Here is a 14,723-nt window from a genome sequence, read left to right as displayed (position 1 = left end):
GAGTGGAATCGGCTACACAGCGAACCACAGCGCCTGGCTTTTGAATTCGGATTGTCTGTGGCTGTGAGGGCCAGGTGGGGCCCCCCCGAACTGGGGCTTCTCGCCGCCATACCCTCTAGACGGCGATGCGTCCCATCATGCCTAAATTCCAGGGAAACAGGCCTTAGGAAAAGCACTAGACCAACCCATCTCAGAAAGAGAGACACGCAGTGTGACCACTCGACTGTTAAAGCCGACACAGAAAATGGAGCCGTGATGGCGCCGGAGTCCGCGCCGCTTCCCGCGGCGGCCACACAAGCGAAGCCCCTCGGCGCCTCCTCCCGTCTCCCTCCAGGTGGCGCTACAGGACCGACTCACGTTCTAAAGTGCACAGCCTCCTTCTGGCTTCCCTCAGGGGATATAGAGCACAGAGAAAAGCAACACCCATGCTAGAGAGGCATTTCCCAGGAGCCGCCCCAGGTCACCTCGCGGGCGCCATACACTTCCGCTTCCGGTTCTTTATTCCGGAAGTTGCTCTCTGCGGTAGCGCGCGTTCTTTGTCGGCTTCCACCATGGCGTACCGTGGCCAGGGCCAAAAAGTGCAGAAGGTGATGGTTCAGCCCATCGTATCCTACGCAGGATGTCAGGACTAGGAGGTTGGGACCAGAAAACGGGGGGCGAAAGAGCAGACGGAGAGCAGGCCTGAGGGAGCGGAGTGCGGACCCACATCCCATGAGCCCCTGGGGCGACCGTGGCCGGGAGAAAGCGCGGGTAGTTGAAGACCCGGTGGGAGGTGGGCTTGGGCCGACTCCTGCGGTGGGAAGTGCAGGCGTGGCGCGGATGAGCGAAAGGAAGACAGCTTTAATTAGCAACTGAGTGAAAGTGGGAGTCGTCGGTCTCGGGGAGGAGGAAGATGTCGGCACCAAGAAATTCCAGGAGAGTAAGAGTGGGCGGGGATTCCTTCAGAACCTTTCGGGAACCCCTAACCAGTGCCTAGCTGGACACTGTTCATTGCATGGGCACCACACCTCGTGTTCAGAAAACAAGGGCGAGATGGGGGTAGGATCGACCAGTGTCTGGGAGCATCGGCTACTCTGTGCGTGTATTTTTTCCTTAACCATTGGTACAGAACCTCATCTTCAGATACTTGCAAAATGTACGTAAGTTACCTGTTCTTTGTTGTTTTGTAATTCCTTTTTAAGTAAAACGTGAATTTATTTGGCTATTTGTGTCATCCTGTCTGATTAGCGTGTTCTAGAGGGGAGCTTGGCCGGCTCAGTCGGTAGAGCAAGTGACTCTTGATCTTGGGGTCATGAGTTCGAGCCCCACGTTGCGTGGCGAGATAACTTTTAAAAATTAATAGTAAGTGAAACTAGAGATTGGAGGGGTATTTGAGGGGAAGGGGCTCAGGGAAAACTCTAATGTCATGAAATGTCAACCCCAAGCATTGAAAGAATTATGTCATCATTACTTTGCAAGACCAAAATCACTAATTTCAAAATAATTACTGGCAGACATGACTGGTATTTGGGTACTTTTGTTGGTAGTAATTATGGCTAGAACATTGGAACCTCTTTCCTTTCTTTCCCCTGGGATGAAACATTGGAAGAAGAATCCTGTCTACTTTAAACCACGTAGTAAGGTGGGAGGGGACGACTTAAATATAGAAAAGATGCCAAAAAAGGAAGAGGGGAGGGATAGGTTCAGAGGCTGTTGTGACAGCCTGCTTTCCTTTGGGGGGATTTTTAGCAACTCAAATTGTGAGGTGGTAGGGCAAAGTATTTAAATTAGTTTGGAAACAAAATGTAGTTTCTGTTACTCTGACAAATTTTAGTATGTGATAACATAGTTGGAAACAGATTAATTTCAAGCTATTGTAGTTTTTTTTTTTTTTTTTTTTAAGTAATCTCTACACCCAGCATGGGGCTCCAACCCACAACCCCAAGATCAAGAGTCACACGCTTCACCAACTGAGCCAGCCAGTTAGTTGCCCCAAGCCATTGTAATTTTTAATCACCAGATTTGAGGGTCCTTCCCCTGGTTGTTAAATGTGAGGGAAGCCAGGAACCTTAGAGAAAGCTGTTTTGAAGCTGGATTTTGCTATAGCAGATAAGAAAGAAGCCCTTGATCATTGGAAATTACTGCTTTGTGCTACAGTGTCAATTTGCAGTCTAAATGCATTGAGATGAGAAGCAGTAAGAAATATGATTGAGTCCCAAGATCACAGGAAAATTATTAACTTAGTCCCAATATAGCATTTATTGAGAATGTTTCTTGGCAAGTAATTAGTCTTGGTTATCAATTCTTGGATATGATTCAAGTAGTTAAAATTCTTGGCTTTTACTTTTTAAGGTTTTCTTTAGGAGCCATATTTCTTTATTGTTTGACCAGAGTGATTGGGTTTTGTTTACTTGTTTTTTTAGCATAACAATTTTTTTTTTTCAGAGATCTCGAATTCAGGTGTGGCTTTATGAGCAAGTGAACATGCGAATAGAGGGCTGTATCATTGTGAGTACCCAGGATGTTTTATCTCATAGCAGTTTGTTCACAGAAAACGATTTCACAAAAATGCCCAGCCAGAGCAGTGTACAAAAAGTCAAAGATCCAACCCAAGCAAAGTTCTTCAGGGCCACTATCCTTGTCTCGTTCTATTTGATGGCGGTTGGGTCATTCGTAAAAGAGGGAAAATTAATTTTTTAAAATTATTTAAATAACAGTGTTAGTATTTGAAGGAGGGGACAAAAGAAATAAAATTAGAGTGGGGTGAAAATTAATGGTGTATTAGTTCTATATTAGGTGATACCTGAATAGAGCTGGGTGGGGTTAGTTAAATAAGATTTTCAGGATAGCAGAATACCCTAAATAATGTGTGTGTGTGGGGGGGGGTATTTTAGAGAGAGGGAGGTGGGGAGGGGCAGAGGGAGAGGTAGAGAAATTCAAGCTGAGTGCAGAGCCAGACTAGGGTCCTGATCAGATGCCCAACTAACTGCGCCTCCCAGGCATCCCATTTCTAAATAATGTTTTAAGATTTTGTTTACTTATTTGAGAGCAAGAGAACGTGAATGCCCAAGTGGGCGGAGGAGCAGAGGGAGAGGAAGAAGCAGACTCCCCACTGAGCAGGGAGCCTGACATAGGGCTTGATCCCAGGACACCGAGATCATGACCTGAGCCAAAAGCAGACACTAACTGACTGAGCCACCCAAGCGCCCCTAAGTAATGTTTTAAAGAAACATAAAATATGGCTGAAAAATATTATATTAGGACATTAGCACACTTTGATATTACCTTTAGATATTGTAGATTGCATCAATAATCTCCCCTTCCCTGTTTATGGGTAGAAAAATAAACGTTATGGGTAGTGGCAAGAGTGTTTTGTAAGGAACGTGGGAAGACTGGTGGCAGTGGAAGTTAATTGATATATGTACATACGTAACTATATTGGACAAGTTATAAAAGAAAGAGACCATGGCTCTTAGGCATAGCTAATCAAATCTTAAGTCCAAAAGGCTCCAGAGGTAATTTGTAGTACATTCTGGCTTTCTTGTTATTTAAAAAGAGGCTTTGGGAGGGAGGCGATGTTTTAGCTTAAAAATCAGTGGAGAGGTGAGTTTCTGAAATTAGTTGGCATTTCTGTATCTAGGTTGGTGTATTCATCTGGAGTGGTTGGGTATGATTTTACTTGAAAATGACAGTTGGCTTATTTTTCTAGGGTTTTGATGAGTACATGAACCTCGTATTAGATGATGCCGAAGAGATTCATTCTAAAACAAAGTCAAGAAAACAACTGGGTAAGAATATAGATGGCCTTTGGGAATTGTGGAAATTTTTATTCACTTGCAGAATAGAATGAGTTGCAACTCGGTTCATGTTTAAATTTAGTTTGCACTTGAGAATTTACTATGTGAGGGAGTAGTTCACTCTTGAAGTTATCCTCTGCCACTTACAGCTAACCCCACTCCCATTTCTGCTTTTGTTTTTCCACTCAGACAGCTCTCACCAAGGTCACCAAAGACCCAAATGATGTTAAATCTAATGGTCAATATTAGTCCTCATCAAACTCTGAACAGCATTTGGCACTGTTGGCCACTCCCACCTTAAAACACTTTGTTCCCTTGGCTCTGTGTCACTATACTCAGATTGTCACTTTTCATTTCTGTTTATTCCTTTTCAGACTTTTGTATATTTGTTCTTTTTTTTTTTTTGAAATAAATAAATGAGGTGTTTTTTTTTTTTTTAAAGATTTTATTTATTTATTTGACAGAGAGAGACACAGTGAGAGAGGAACACAAGCAGGGGGAGTGGAAGAGGGAGAAGCAGGCTTCCCGCCGAGTAGGGAGCCCGATGCGGGCCTCAATCCCAGGACGCTGGGATCATGACCTGAGCTGAAGGCAGACGCTTAACGACTGAGCCACCCAGGCGCCCTGTATATTCGTTTCATTAAACATTCATTAAATGTTTTGAGTTGCTCAAGGCTTAGTTGTAGGTCCTCTTGTCATTCGGTGTTATTTACTAAGGCACTCAAGACTCTACCTTCAATTACCATCTATATATTGACCTCAGATTTATCTCTGTAGCCCTAGACCTCTCTGAGCCTATTCAACATTTCTGCCTGAATGTCTCAAAGACTCCTTAAAGTTAGCATGTCAGAAATCAGACTCACTTCCCACCCCTTACACTCTTTTGGAGCTATTTTAGTGTTTCCTACCTTACTGAATGGTACCAACCTCCATTCAGTTTACTGATTGATTTCTTTGTAACTACCTCATCCCCCTCCAGTTTGTTCTGCAGGCTGCAGTTACCTTTTAAAAGCACCAGTCTGACCTCGTCATCCTTTTACTTGAAATCCTTCAGTGACTTCCTGTTGCTAGGAGGACAAGAAAATCTTTAATGCATTCTGCAAGGTTCTTCATGATCTGGCCTTTTGTCCCTCTGCTTGTTTTGTAGCACTCAGCTTCATTTTCTGAGTTTCATCCACATCGTGTTCTTTCAGTTCTTTGAATCTGCACATTTACCCCACTGTAAATCTTTGTATATGCTGTTTCCTATGTCTTTAGGACTCAAATGTCAAATATCAGGGTTTGGTTTGGTTTTACTGGGGTAGGGATGGGGGAGGCAGGGTGTGCTGTGTTCTCCAAATTTATAGTAAAACACTCATTAGTGGGGTTATTTTATTAATGTCTCTCTCACTGGGCCAGATGCTCCTAAGTCCTTTCTTTTTTTGCTCTCTAATAACCCAACTGCCTAATTCAGTGCCTGCCATGTAGTAGAAACTCAAAAATATTTAAATAATGAATGCAGTTTCTTAACCCAGTTAACAAAGGGTCTTTAGGATTCATGACTTCAACAAGACAAACTGAGTCCTTTCTTTTAAAATCCTATTCATTTGAAGTTTATTTAGATACTTTGTTTTTAATTGTTTAATGACCCAGTTCACAGGTCATTAGTACTTTTATCTGTGGTAGGCTTCAGGTGCCTCTTTTTTCCAAACCCTGAGGATTCTCTTGATCCTAAAGTAGGTAAGTGGAAAGTAGAATCTGAGAAGTGGTACGGTGTTTTGCTATGCTGCTTTCTGCTTAGGCTATTTTTGTGAAAGCTTGGATTTTCACATTTAAACTTGTTTTGCCAAGAAGGGCAAACTAGCCTTATTGACATCCTATTACTTATATATCATTTGCAGTGTTGAATTCCCATGGTAGTATTTATCCTATAGAATAGATTAATATTACCTGTCGCAGAAGTCTCGGGAAGTGAAACCATTTAATCTTTTGGGGTTGATGAGCATTTCTCAAACTAACTTTATATTTAATATAAATATTAAAAAATACTTATGGACATTCTCAGGAAAAAAATATTCTCTGCTCAAGTAAGATTAGGAAATGTTGGGTAAAGCTCAAACAGGTTTATTAATTGCAGTATGCTGCATTTTTTTAAATTTGATACATAATCTGTTCCCCAACTTCTATAAACTCAGAGCAGTGTGGGATATGTTGGGGTAGATCTATTCATTTGACTTAGTCTATAGAAACTCTTTTTCATAAAATAACATTTCTCTACCTTCATTAGGTTATTGCTGGAAAAGTTCATAGGCTCTAATATCCACAGCCTTTCAATATATGGATATTTGAAAATCTTCACATACCTGCTCAAGAGAGAAAGCATTTTCAAAATTGCTTAAATATGATCCAAAATTCTGAGGCTAAATGGTGGTTACACACTTGTCTGAATGGCTATTAATAGCTTTTTTCTTTTTTTAATTTTGTGTTGCAGGTCGGATCATGCTAAAAGGAGATAATATTACCCTCCTCCAGAGTGTCTCCAACTAGAAATGATCTGTGAAGTGAGAAATTCTTGAGAAGGCCATGTAGTTTGTTTTTTTAGATGTCCTTTGTTGTGAGTGTAGTTCTAAAACATTTGTTCGTGTTATTTTGATTACCTTTATGTTATTACCAGAGGACAATAAATGCGGTGGGATTGCTTTTATTTAAAAATTTACAGTGTTTCTTTCTGTCCAGTGGTAGAGACCGTTCACTCAGTGGCAGCTAAGTTTTCTGGAGGGTGGCAGTTGCCCTGGGCATTTGTGTTTTTCCAGAACCTGATGTATAGATTCTTCATGGCAAAGAGTAGGAATTCTGCCTGACAGGTAAGCTCCTGATACTGGGTGGTAGAGAAGAGGAGGTTACTGCACTAATACATGCCTTCAGCAGCAGTTCTCATTCCAGCTGCTGGGACACAAGACCTTCTGACCACAGTAGGCTGGACGTGCTAGATCAGCTTCTGTTTCTGCTTAGCACTCTCACAGTAACTCTCTGAGGTCTCTGTGACTTCTTGTACCACTAAGATCACACTGTGAGAAGTGTTTGGGTATAAGCAAAGAATAAAGTGCCCTGAAAGTACATGTAAAATGAGTTCTATTAACAGTTACCAGAATGGAGACTTGGTGAGATTGGTAATCTGAAAAAGACCACAAGCAGTGCTGCTAAATTGTTAGCAGAGTAATAGTATGTTAGTTGGAACAATAGCTGCAACACCTGCCTCTTATTCTTAATCTAAAGATGTTGGTGCCTCCCCCAGTAATTGCTTACGTCCTAATTGAATTATGTGAACAGATCTTCCCCAGTTCCTTAGGGTGGTTCTAGTTTAGGGCGCCTGGCTAGCTCAGTCAGTAGAATGTGCGACTCTTGATCTTGGGGTCATGAGTTTGAGCCCCATATTGGGTGTAGGGATTACTTACATAAACTTTAAAAAAAGATCTCAGGGCAGTTCTAGTTAGAATTCTGGTAAGTGATTATTGAGCATCTGCTGTTACACAGGTTCCAAGTCTAATAAATGCAGTGAAACAGACTGGCAAACAAATTGCTTCAGTTCTGTGTGCTTAAGTGCTATTTAAATTAGAACTTGAAAGATGAATAAGGCCTGCCTTAAATTTTGGTAGTGGGCATTATTAAGGGTGGGTGAAGAGGGAACAAGAAGTCTAGTTCCTGCTTTTCCAAGTGCCTGTGAGGAAGGTGGAGAACTTTCATTTAAACTAAGTAAAAGAAACCCTTCATGAGATAGAGGGGACTTGTAGGTAAGTGTAGAAATTCATCCAGCTCAGAAGTTGGCATTCTAGCTGTTCCTCTCCTGTTTGAACCTGTGCCTTTCTGGTCACATTTTGGAAATAAAGGGCTACTTTAGCTCTTTTAACGTAGTTGAGTTTGAAATGCATTGAACCTGCTACAGCATGCAAAGAAAACCTTGAGCAGCAGAGGGAGTTGCAGCCCTGGACTGCTTTAGCCTTTCTAGTAAAAGCTTTTTCAGAGCAAAGGCCTCCCTGCAGCTTTCTTGGCACCAAAATAGCTGGGAAGAAGGATAAAAGCTGGAGCAGTATAATCCCTAAGAAAACCTGCTGGCTGCTTTTCCATTTCCCTGTGTGGCCTTTTTGACCTGGCTGCCCTGTGTAAGCAAAGCTGTGCCTGCTGTGGCTTATTCTCAATGGATCAAGACATGGAAGGTTCTATTTTTGACAGAGCAAACGATGATAGAAATAAGGTACAGTGAACTCTTACAATTGAGCTCTGTATTTAGAAATCTCTGCTTGCTTTCCTCCCTTACTGGAGCCTGTGGTGTTTGCTTTTTAAATTGTACTTTTCCACAATCTGTAGATCTTTTTTCCAACCAGAATTTGTATTATAGGAGGCGTTGCTCTCTGCTTCATTAAGGTTATTAAAAAATGCTGCTGGGAAGCTGCTCTTGTTGGCAGCCCTTGGTATGAGAGCAATTATTTTTCTGGAATGGCTGTTGGTTTCTGAGGGGGTCTTGCTAACCACCCACTAACTCTCTTGTAACATTCTTGAAGTGGGGGTGGGAAGAGAATAAGGCTCTGAAAAAGTTAAGTGCTGGTGCAGGCCTGGTGTTTTAGTAGTAGTAGATAGGGAAGAAGAAGGGTAAGAATAGTTTGAAAACCCTAGGATTTTGTATTTGCAGGCACCAGCTATTGTCATTGTATCACATTTGTTAGTTTCAGGATTAGATAGTGGATCTTCGTCTAATTTGGATTTAGGCATTATTGGCTAATAAGTGTCATGGGCAGTTCCTGGGCTAAAGCCTAATAGGCAGCATCTCCTCTTAACTGGATGACACCAGGAGCTTTTCCTTAATTACTCCTTTTAGAACTAATAGTAATAACCTACTTATGGTGTGCTTTGTGAGGAGATATGGTTGGTAACTTTCCTTAAAGTGGCATTAGAACTTAAGTCTGGGGGCACCTGGGTGGCTCAGTCGTTAAGCGTCTGCCTTTGGCTCAGGTCATGATGCCAGGGTCCTGGGATCGAGCCCCGCATCGGGCTCCCTGCTGGGCGGGAAGCCTGCTTCTCCCTCCCCCACTCCCCCTGCTTGTGTTCCCTCTCTCGCTGTGTCTCTCTCTGTCAAATAAATAAAAAATCTAAAAAAAAAAAAAGAACTTAAGTCTGTTGTACCTAGAGTTTAAATTTTATCCACTAAACTTTTTTTTTTTTTTAAGATTTTATTTATTTATTTGACAGAGATAGCGAAAGAGGGAACACAAGCAGAGGGAGTGGGAAAGGGAGAAGCAGGCTTCTCACGGAGCAGGGAGTCTGCTTCTCCCTCTGACCTTCCTCCCTCTCATGCTCTCTGTCTCTCATTCTCTCTCTCAAATAAATAAATAAAATCTTTAAAAAAAAAAAAAAAGATTTATTTGAGAGAGAGAAAACACAAGTGGGGATAGAGGGGAGGCAGAGCGAGAATCTCAAGCAGACTCCCACTGAGCTTGGAGCCTGACCCATGAGATCATGACCTGAGCCAAAATCTTGAGTCAGATGCTTAACTGACTGAGCCACCCAGGCGCCCCACTTAGTGCATGTTTATAATTAAAATGCCAATAGTACAGAAAGATATAAAGTAAAAAACAGAAGTCGTTCTTTTCCCCATCAGTATTCTCTATATATAACTATCTATTAGGAGTTAGGCCGTTAATCTTCTAAGCTCTTTACAGGTATATATAATTTGGTTTGTTTCTCAATATGATATTTTTATTCAAAATTTTTTTAATTTCAGTTTTTGGTACAACTGTACAGCTCAGTAATGTTAAGTACGTTCACATTGTTTTGCAAACAGTCTGTAGCACTTTTTTATCTTGCAAAATTGAAAGTACCCATTCAACAACTTCCCAACCCTTCCCAGCCCCTGGCAAACATTCTATTTTGTTTCTATGAGTTTGATCTAGATACCTCATATAAATGGAACCATAAAATATTTGTCTTTTTGTGATGGACTTTTTTCACTTAGCATAATGTTCTCATGGTTCATCCATGTTGTAGACTGTCATAATTTCCTTCCTCTCTTTTTAAGGCTGAATAATATTTTATTGTATGTTTATAAAACACATTTTGTTTATGCATGGAACTGTCAGTAGATATTTGGGTTACCTTCACCTTTTGGCTGTCATGAGTAATGCACTTTAAGACCCTGTTTTCAATTGAGTGTATACCCACATATTTTTTGTTTTGTTTTAAAGAGGTGGGGGACGGGTAGAGAGAGGAAGAGAGAGAATCTTAAGCAGGCTCCAGGCCCAATGCAGAGCCTGACATGGCGCTCGATCTCACAACCCTGAGATCATGGCCTGAGCAGAAATCAAGTCGGACGCTTAACTGGAGCCACCCAGGTGCCTGACCCCAAAAAGGTTTTTTTGAGGAACTGTCTTACCGTTTCTATGAACAAAGGTATACAAATATCTCTTCGAGACCCTACTTTCAGTTTTTTTTGAGAGCATATACCCGAAGTCTTTTTGAGGAACCATCGTAGAGTTTTCCACAGTAGCTACACCATTTTACATTCTCATCAATAGTGCACAAGGGTTCCAGTTTCTCTACATCCTTGGTAAAACTTACTTTCTACTTTTTTTTTTTTTTGAGATTATTTATTATATTTGACAGAGGATAGCAAGAGCAGGAACACAAGCAGGGGGAGTGGGAGAGGGAGAAGCAGGCTTCCCGCCAAGCAGGGAGCCCGACATAGGGCTCGATCCCAAGGCCCTGGGATCACGACAGGAACCAAAGGCAGATGCTCAACAACTGAGCCACCCAGGCGCCCCTATTTTCTACTTTTGATAGCAACTATCTCAATGGTTTTGAGGTGATGTCCCATTGTGGTTTTGATTTGCATTTCCATAATGGTTAGTGGTGGTAAGTGTCTCTTGATATGTTTATTAATCATTTATCTCTGAATAAATGTCTGTTGTAAGTCCTTTGCCCATTTTGAAACAGGTTACTTTTTTGCTTTTGAGCTGAAGGAGTTCTTTACACGGGCTGGATATTAACCCCTTATCAGATAAACAATTCTTAAATATCTTCTCCTATTCTATAGATTGTTTTTTCGCTCTGTTGATTATGTCTTGATGGACATCCGTTTTTAATTTTGATGTAACCTAGCTTATCTATTTTTACTTTTGTTGCCTGTGCTTTGGTTTCATAGGTAAGTTTTACTTATGTATGCATACTCCCTGAAGCTTGACTCTTCTCAAAAAACTTGGACATACTTCCGTTTTAAACAGCTGTGATGTATTCCATTGTATGGGCCTCTCAATTTAAGTAATCACCTGTTGTATTAGTGGATATTTTAGGCTGTTTCCAGATTTTTGCTGTTAAAAAGAATTTTGTACTGAACATCTTCATACCTGTTTTTGTCCACTTACGTATGTCTGTGAGTTGAATTCTTAGAAGTGGAATTGCAAGATCAAAAGATATGCACATTAAAAATAATTCTATAGGAAAAAAATAATTCTGTAGGTACTTCTAAATTGCCTTCCGTAGTATATATCAGAAAATTGTTTTCTTCATGCCAGCCAACTATCAAGCAGCAGTTGGAATGAAACTCACAGGCTTGTTGTGAGACTGCTACGAAGTTATAACTGCCAGCATCCTAAGGATGTCAGAGTAGAAAAATGGAAAAAATTTGGTCTTTGATGATTTTTGAGCCAATGAATTAATCACCTCTGGAACTTGCCTACTACCGAACTTGTTATGTGAGAGAATAAATTTCATGGTTGGTTTTCTGTTCATTAAAACTAAAGCATTGTGGGTGCCTGGGTGGCTCAGTTGGTTAAGCGACTGCCTTCAGCTCAGGTCATGATCCTGGAGTCCCGGGATCGAGTCCCGCATCAGGCTCCCTGCTCGGCAGGGAGTCTGCTTCTCCCTCTGACCCTCCCCGCTCTCATGCTCTCTCTCTGTCTCATTCTTTCTCTCTCAAATAAATAAAATCTTTAAAAAAAAAAAAAAACTAAAGCATTGTATATGAGAAGAATGTCAGAACAGGGCCACCTGTTTTTGGAAGGGGATCAGTTGTTCCGGTGAAGAATTATTAAATGCCATAGTTGAGAAAATTGGCAACTGAAGTAATGATCTTGGACTATATAGGGGAATACAAATGAAGTGATGTGACTAATTTCATTCCATAAAACAGTAATCTTTACCTCCCTAGTTATGAAAATAATTCCTGAGAAAGATGATCTTGGATCATCATTCCATGTCCATAGAAACTGCGGTCTCTGGAGTATTAACAGATTAGCCTCATCCCCAGGGCCATCCTGAGTTAGAGATGTTTTGCTGGGCTAGGAAATTGCAGAGGAGACTTGGGGGAAATAAACAAATGAGTGCCTCTTCCTGGTGGACTATGTTGCTAAACCAGAGAGAAGGTAGATGGTGTGAAGAGAGTGGGGAAGGGAGTATTTGCCCAACTAAGCAGCCTTCTTTAGATCCTACTTGATAAGATACTGAGTTTGGAAGGTGTTTCTTACATTTCAACAGTGTCTGCTTTTATTGAATGTTATATGCTAAACAGTAAAGAATATAAAATTTAGTCCTTGTCTTTGGAGATTTGGGGAGGCAGTGAAGTATAGAAAGAAAGATCTTGGGAGTCCACATACCTGGGTTTAAATCTCAACTTTAGAATTAACCGAACCTCTCGACCTCAGTTTCATAGTGTTGTTGGAATGATTTAATGAGATAATACATACAAAGTGCTGTTTCAGGCCTTAGGAATGCACAACAAGTATTATTTGTCTAGTTCCAAATGAGGATAATTTATAGTTTAAAAGATTTGTTTAGGAATATGTTGGAGGGGCACCTGGGTGGCTCAGTTGCTTAAGCGTCTGCCTTTGGCTCATGTCATGATCCTGGAGTCCTGGGATTGAGCCCCGCATCAGGCTCCCTGCTCAGCAGGGGGTCTGCTTGTCTGTCTGTCTCTGCCCCTCCCCGCTGCTCACTACTCGTGATGTCTCTCTCATGCTCTCTTACTTGCACTCTCTCTCTCAAATAAAATCTTTTTTTAATAAAAGGAATATATGTGGAGAAGAGGTAAACTTGTTCGACATTAAGCAGAACATTACAATTTGGGAAATCTGTTTTGCTTGGGCTTTTTTAGTCAAGCTTATTGAGGTATAATTTACAGATACTAAAATTCACACTTTACACCTGTGTACTTTGCTGACATCTGACAAATGTATAGACTCAATATAGCCACTAACACAGTCAAACAATATTTCCATGATCCAAAATTTTGCCTCAAGCTCCTTCATAGTTAGTCCATTTCACTCACCCTAGCTCCTGGCAACCACTGATCTGATTTCTGACCCTAGAGTTTGGCCTTTTTCAGAATGTCCTGTAAATGGAATTTTACGGTATGTAGTTATTTGTGTCTGACTTTTTTCATATATTATGCTTTTGGGGCACCTGGGTGGTCAGTTGGTTAAGCATCCAGCTTTTGATTTTGGCTAAGGTAATGATGATGGTGGTGAGATGGAGCCCTGTGTTGGACCTAGAGTCTACCTAAGATTCTCTTTCTCCCTTTGCCCTGCCCTTCCCCCTGCTGTCTATCTCTCTCTCAAAAAAACAAAAGCTTTTGAGATTCATGTTCCTTGTATCAGTATTTTTTTTTTAATTGCTGAGTAGTATTCTTTTTTTCTTAAGATTTTATTTATTTGACAGAGAGAGAGAAACACAAGTAGGGAGGAGTGTGAGAGGGAGAAGCAGGCTTCCCCCGGAGCAGGGAACCGGATGCGGGGCTTGATCCCAGGACCCTGGGATCATGACCTGAGCTGAAGGCAGACGCTTAACAACTGAGCCACCCAGGCGCCCCGATAAGTAGTAGTATATTGTATGGATATACCACAGTTTGTTTATCTGTAAACTAGTTAATGGACTTTCGGGTTATTTCCGGTTTTTGTCACTTACGCACTAACTGCTATAAAGTTCATGTGCAGGCCCATTTTAAAAATTGGGATTGTCAGGGCTCCTGGGTGGCTCAGTCGGTTGAGCGTCTACCTCCGGCTCAGGTCCTGGGATCAAGCCCTACATCAGGCTCTCTGCTCAGCAGGGAATCTGCCACTCCCTTTCACTCTCTCTCTGTGCTCTCCCTCCCTCTCTCTCTCTCTCTCTCTCTCTCTCTCTCTCTCAAATAAATAAAATCTTTTTTAAAAAATTGGGTTGTCATATTTCTTTTTTGTTGTTGTTGGGAGAGTTCTTTATGTGTTTTGCATTTTTAAAAAATCCTTATCAGATAGGGGTTTTGTGAATATTTTCTTCCAGCCCGTGGCTTGTCTTTTCACTTCCCTACAGTGTTTTTAAATAACACAAATTCCTCATTTTTTTTTTTTCAAGTTATTTATTTAAATTAGGGAGAGAGAGAGTGAGCACATTTGAGCGGGCGCAGGGGCAGAAGGTGGGGGAGAGGGACAAGCAGACTCAGTGCTGAGCCCAGAGCCCCAGGGGCTAGATCTCACGACCCTGAGAACATGACCTGAACTGAAATCAAGAGTTGGATGCCTGACCAGCTGCATCACCCAGACACCCCTCAAGTTTTCATTTTATCACATTTTTCTTTTATGGTTCATGCTTTTTGTGTCCTAAGAATTCTTGGCCAAACCAAAGATCACAAAGATTTTTTCTGATGCCTTCTAGAATTCTTAGTTTCAATTAGCAATAATTGCGCCTCAGATAAACCTCATTGGCTATGATACTGCCACTGTGCAAAGCTCTTCTAGAATTCTTAGATTTTTACATTCAGAGTTAATTTTATGTATGATGTGAGATACAGATTTTGAGGGGGGTTTTTGTTTTTGCTGAGGGATGACCAATATTCCCAGATCATTTGATCACTTGACCATCTGTGTGGATCACTTTTTCTGGAATCTTACTTTGTTCCATTGCTGTATAGGTCTATCTTTTTACCAGTACCACATTGTCTGCATTACT

At 41.2% G+C, this 14,723-nt stretch overlaps 1 protein-coding gene and 1 non-coding gene across 2 annotated transcripts; one reads left to right on the top strand and one right to left on the bottom strand.

Annotated features, from left to right (window-relative positions):
- The first annotated feature begins 422 nt into the window (after positions 1–422).
- On the top strand, positions 423–6,459 carry SNRPE (small nuclear ribonucleoprotein polypeptide E). The gene is made up of 5 exons (XM_021686544.2): positions 423–605; positions 1,109–1,135; positions 2,425–2,487; positions 3,689–3,767; positions 6,247–6,459. Exons 1-5 carry the CDS (start codon positions 426–428, stop codon positions 6,300–6,302), a joined length of 405 nt encoding a protein of 134 aa, XP_021542219.1. The 5' UTR covers positions 423–425; the 3' UTR covers positions 6,303–6,459.
- A 7,904-nt stretch (positions 6,460–14,363) lies between these two features.
- LOC123325129 lies at positions 14,364–14,505 on the bottom strand. The gene has a single exon (XR_006540242.1). It is a non-coding gene; the product is annotated as a U4 spliceosomal RNA (small nuclear RNA).
- Between the last annotated feature and the right edge of the window lie 218 nt (positions 14,506–14,723).

The sequence above is a fragment of the Neomonachus schauinslandi genome, chromosome 6 (genome assembly GCF_002201575.2).
Source record: "Neomonachus schauinslandi chromosome 6, ASM220157v2, whole genome shotgun sequence".
In the NCBI taxonomy this organism is placed as follows: Eukaryota; Metazoa; Chordata; class Mammalia; order Carnivora; family Phocidae; genus Neomonachus; species Neomonachus schauinslandi.
Note: the sequence above shows the minus strand (reverse complement) of the source record. Positions and strands in the feature narration are given on the sequence as shown.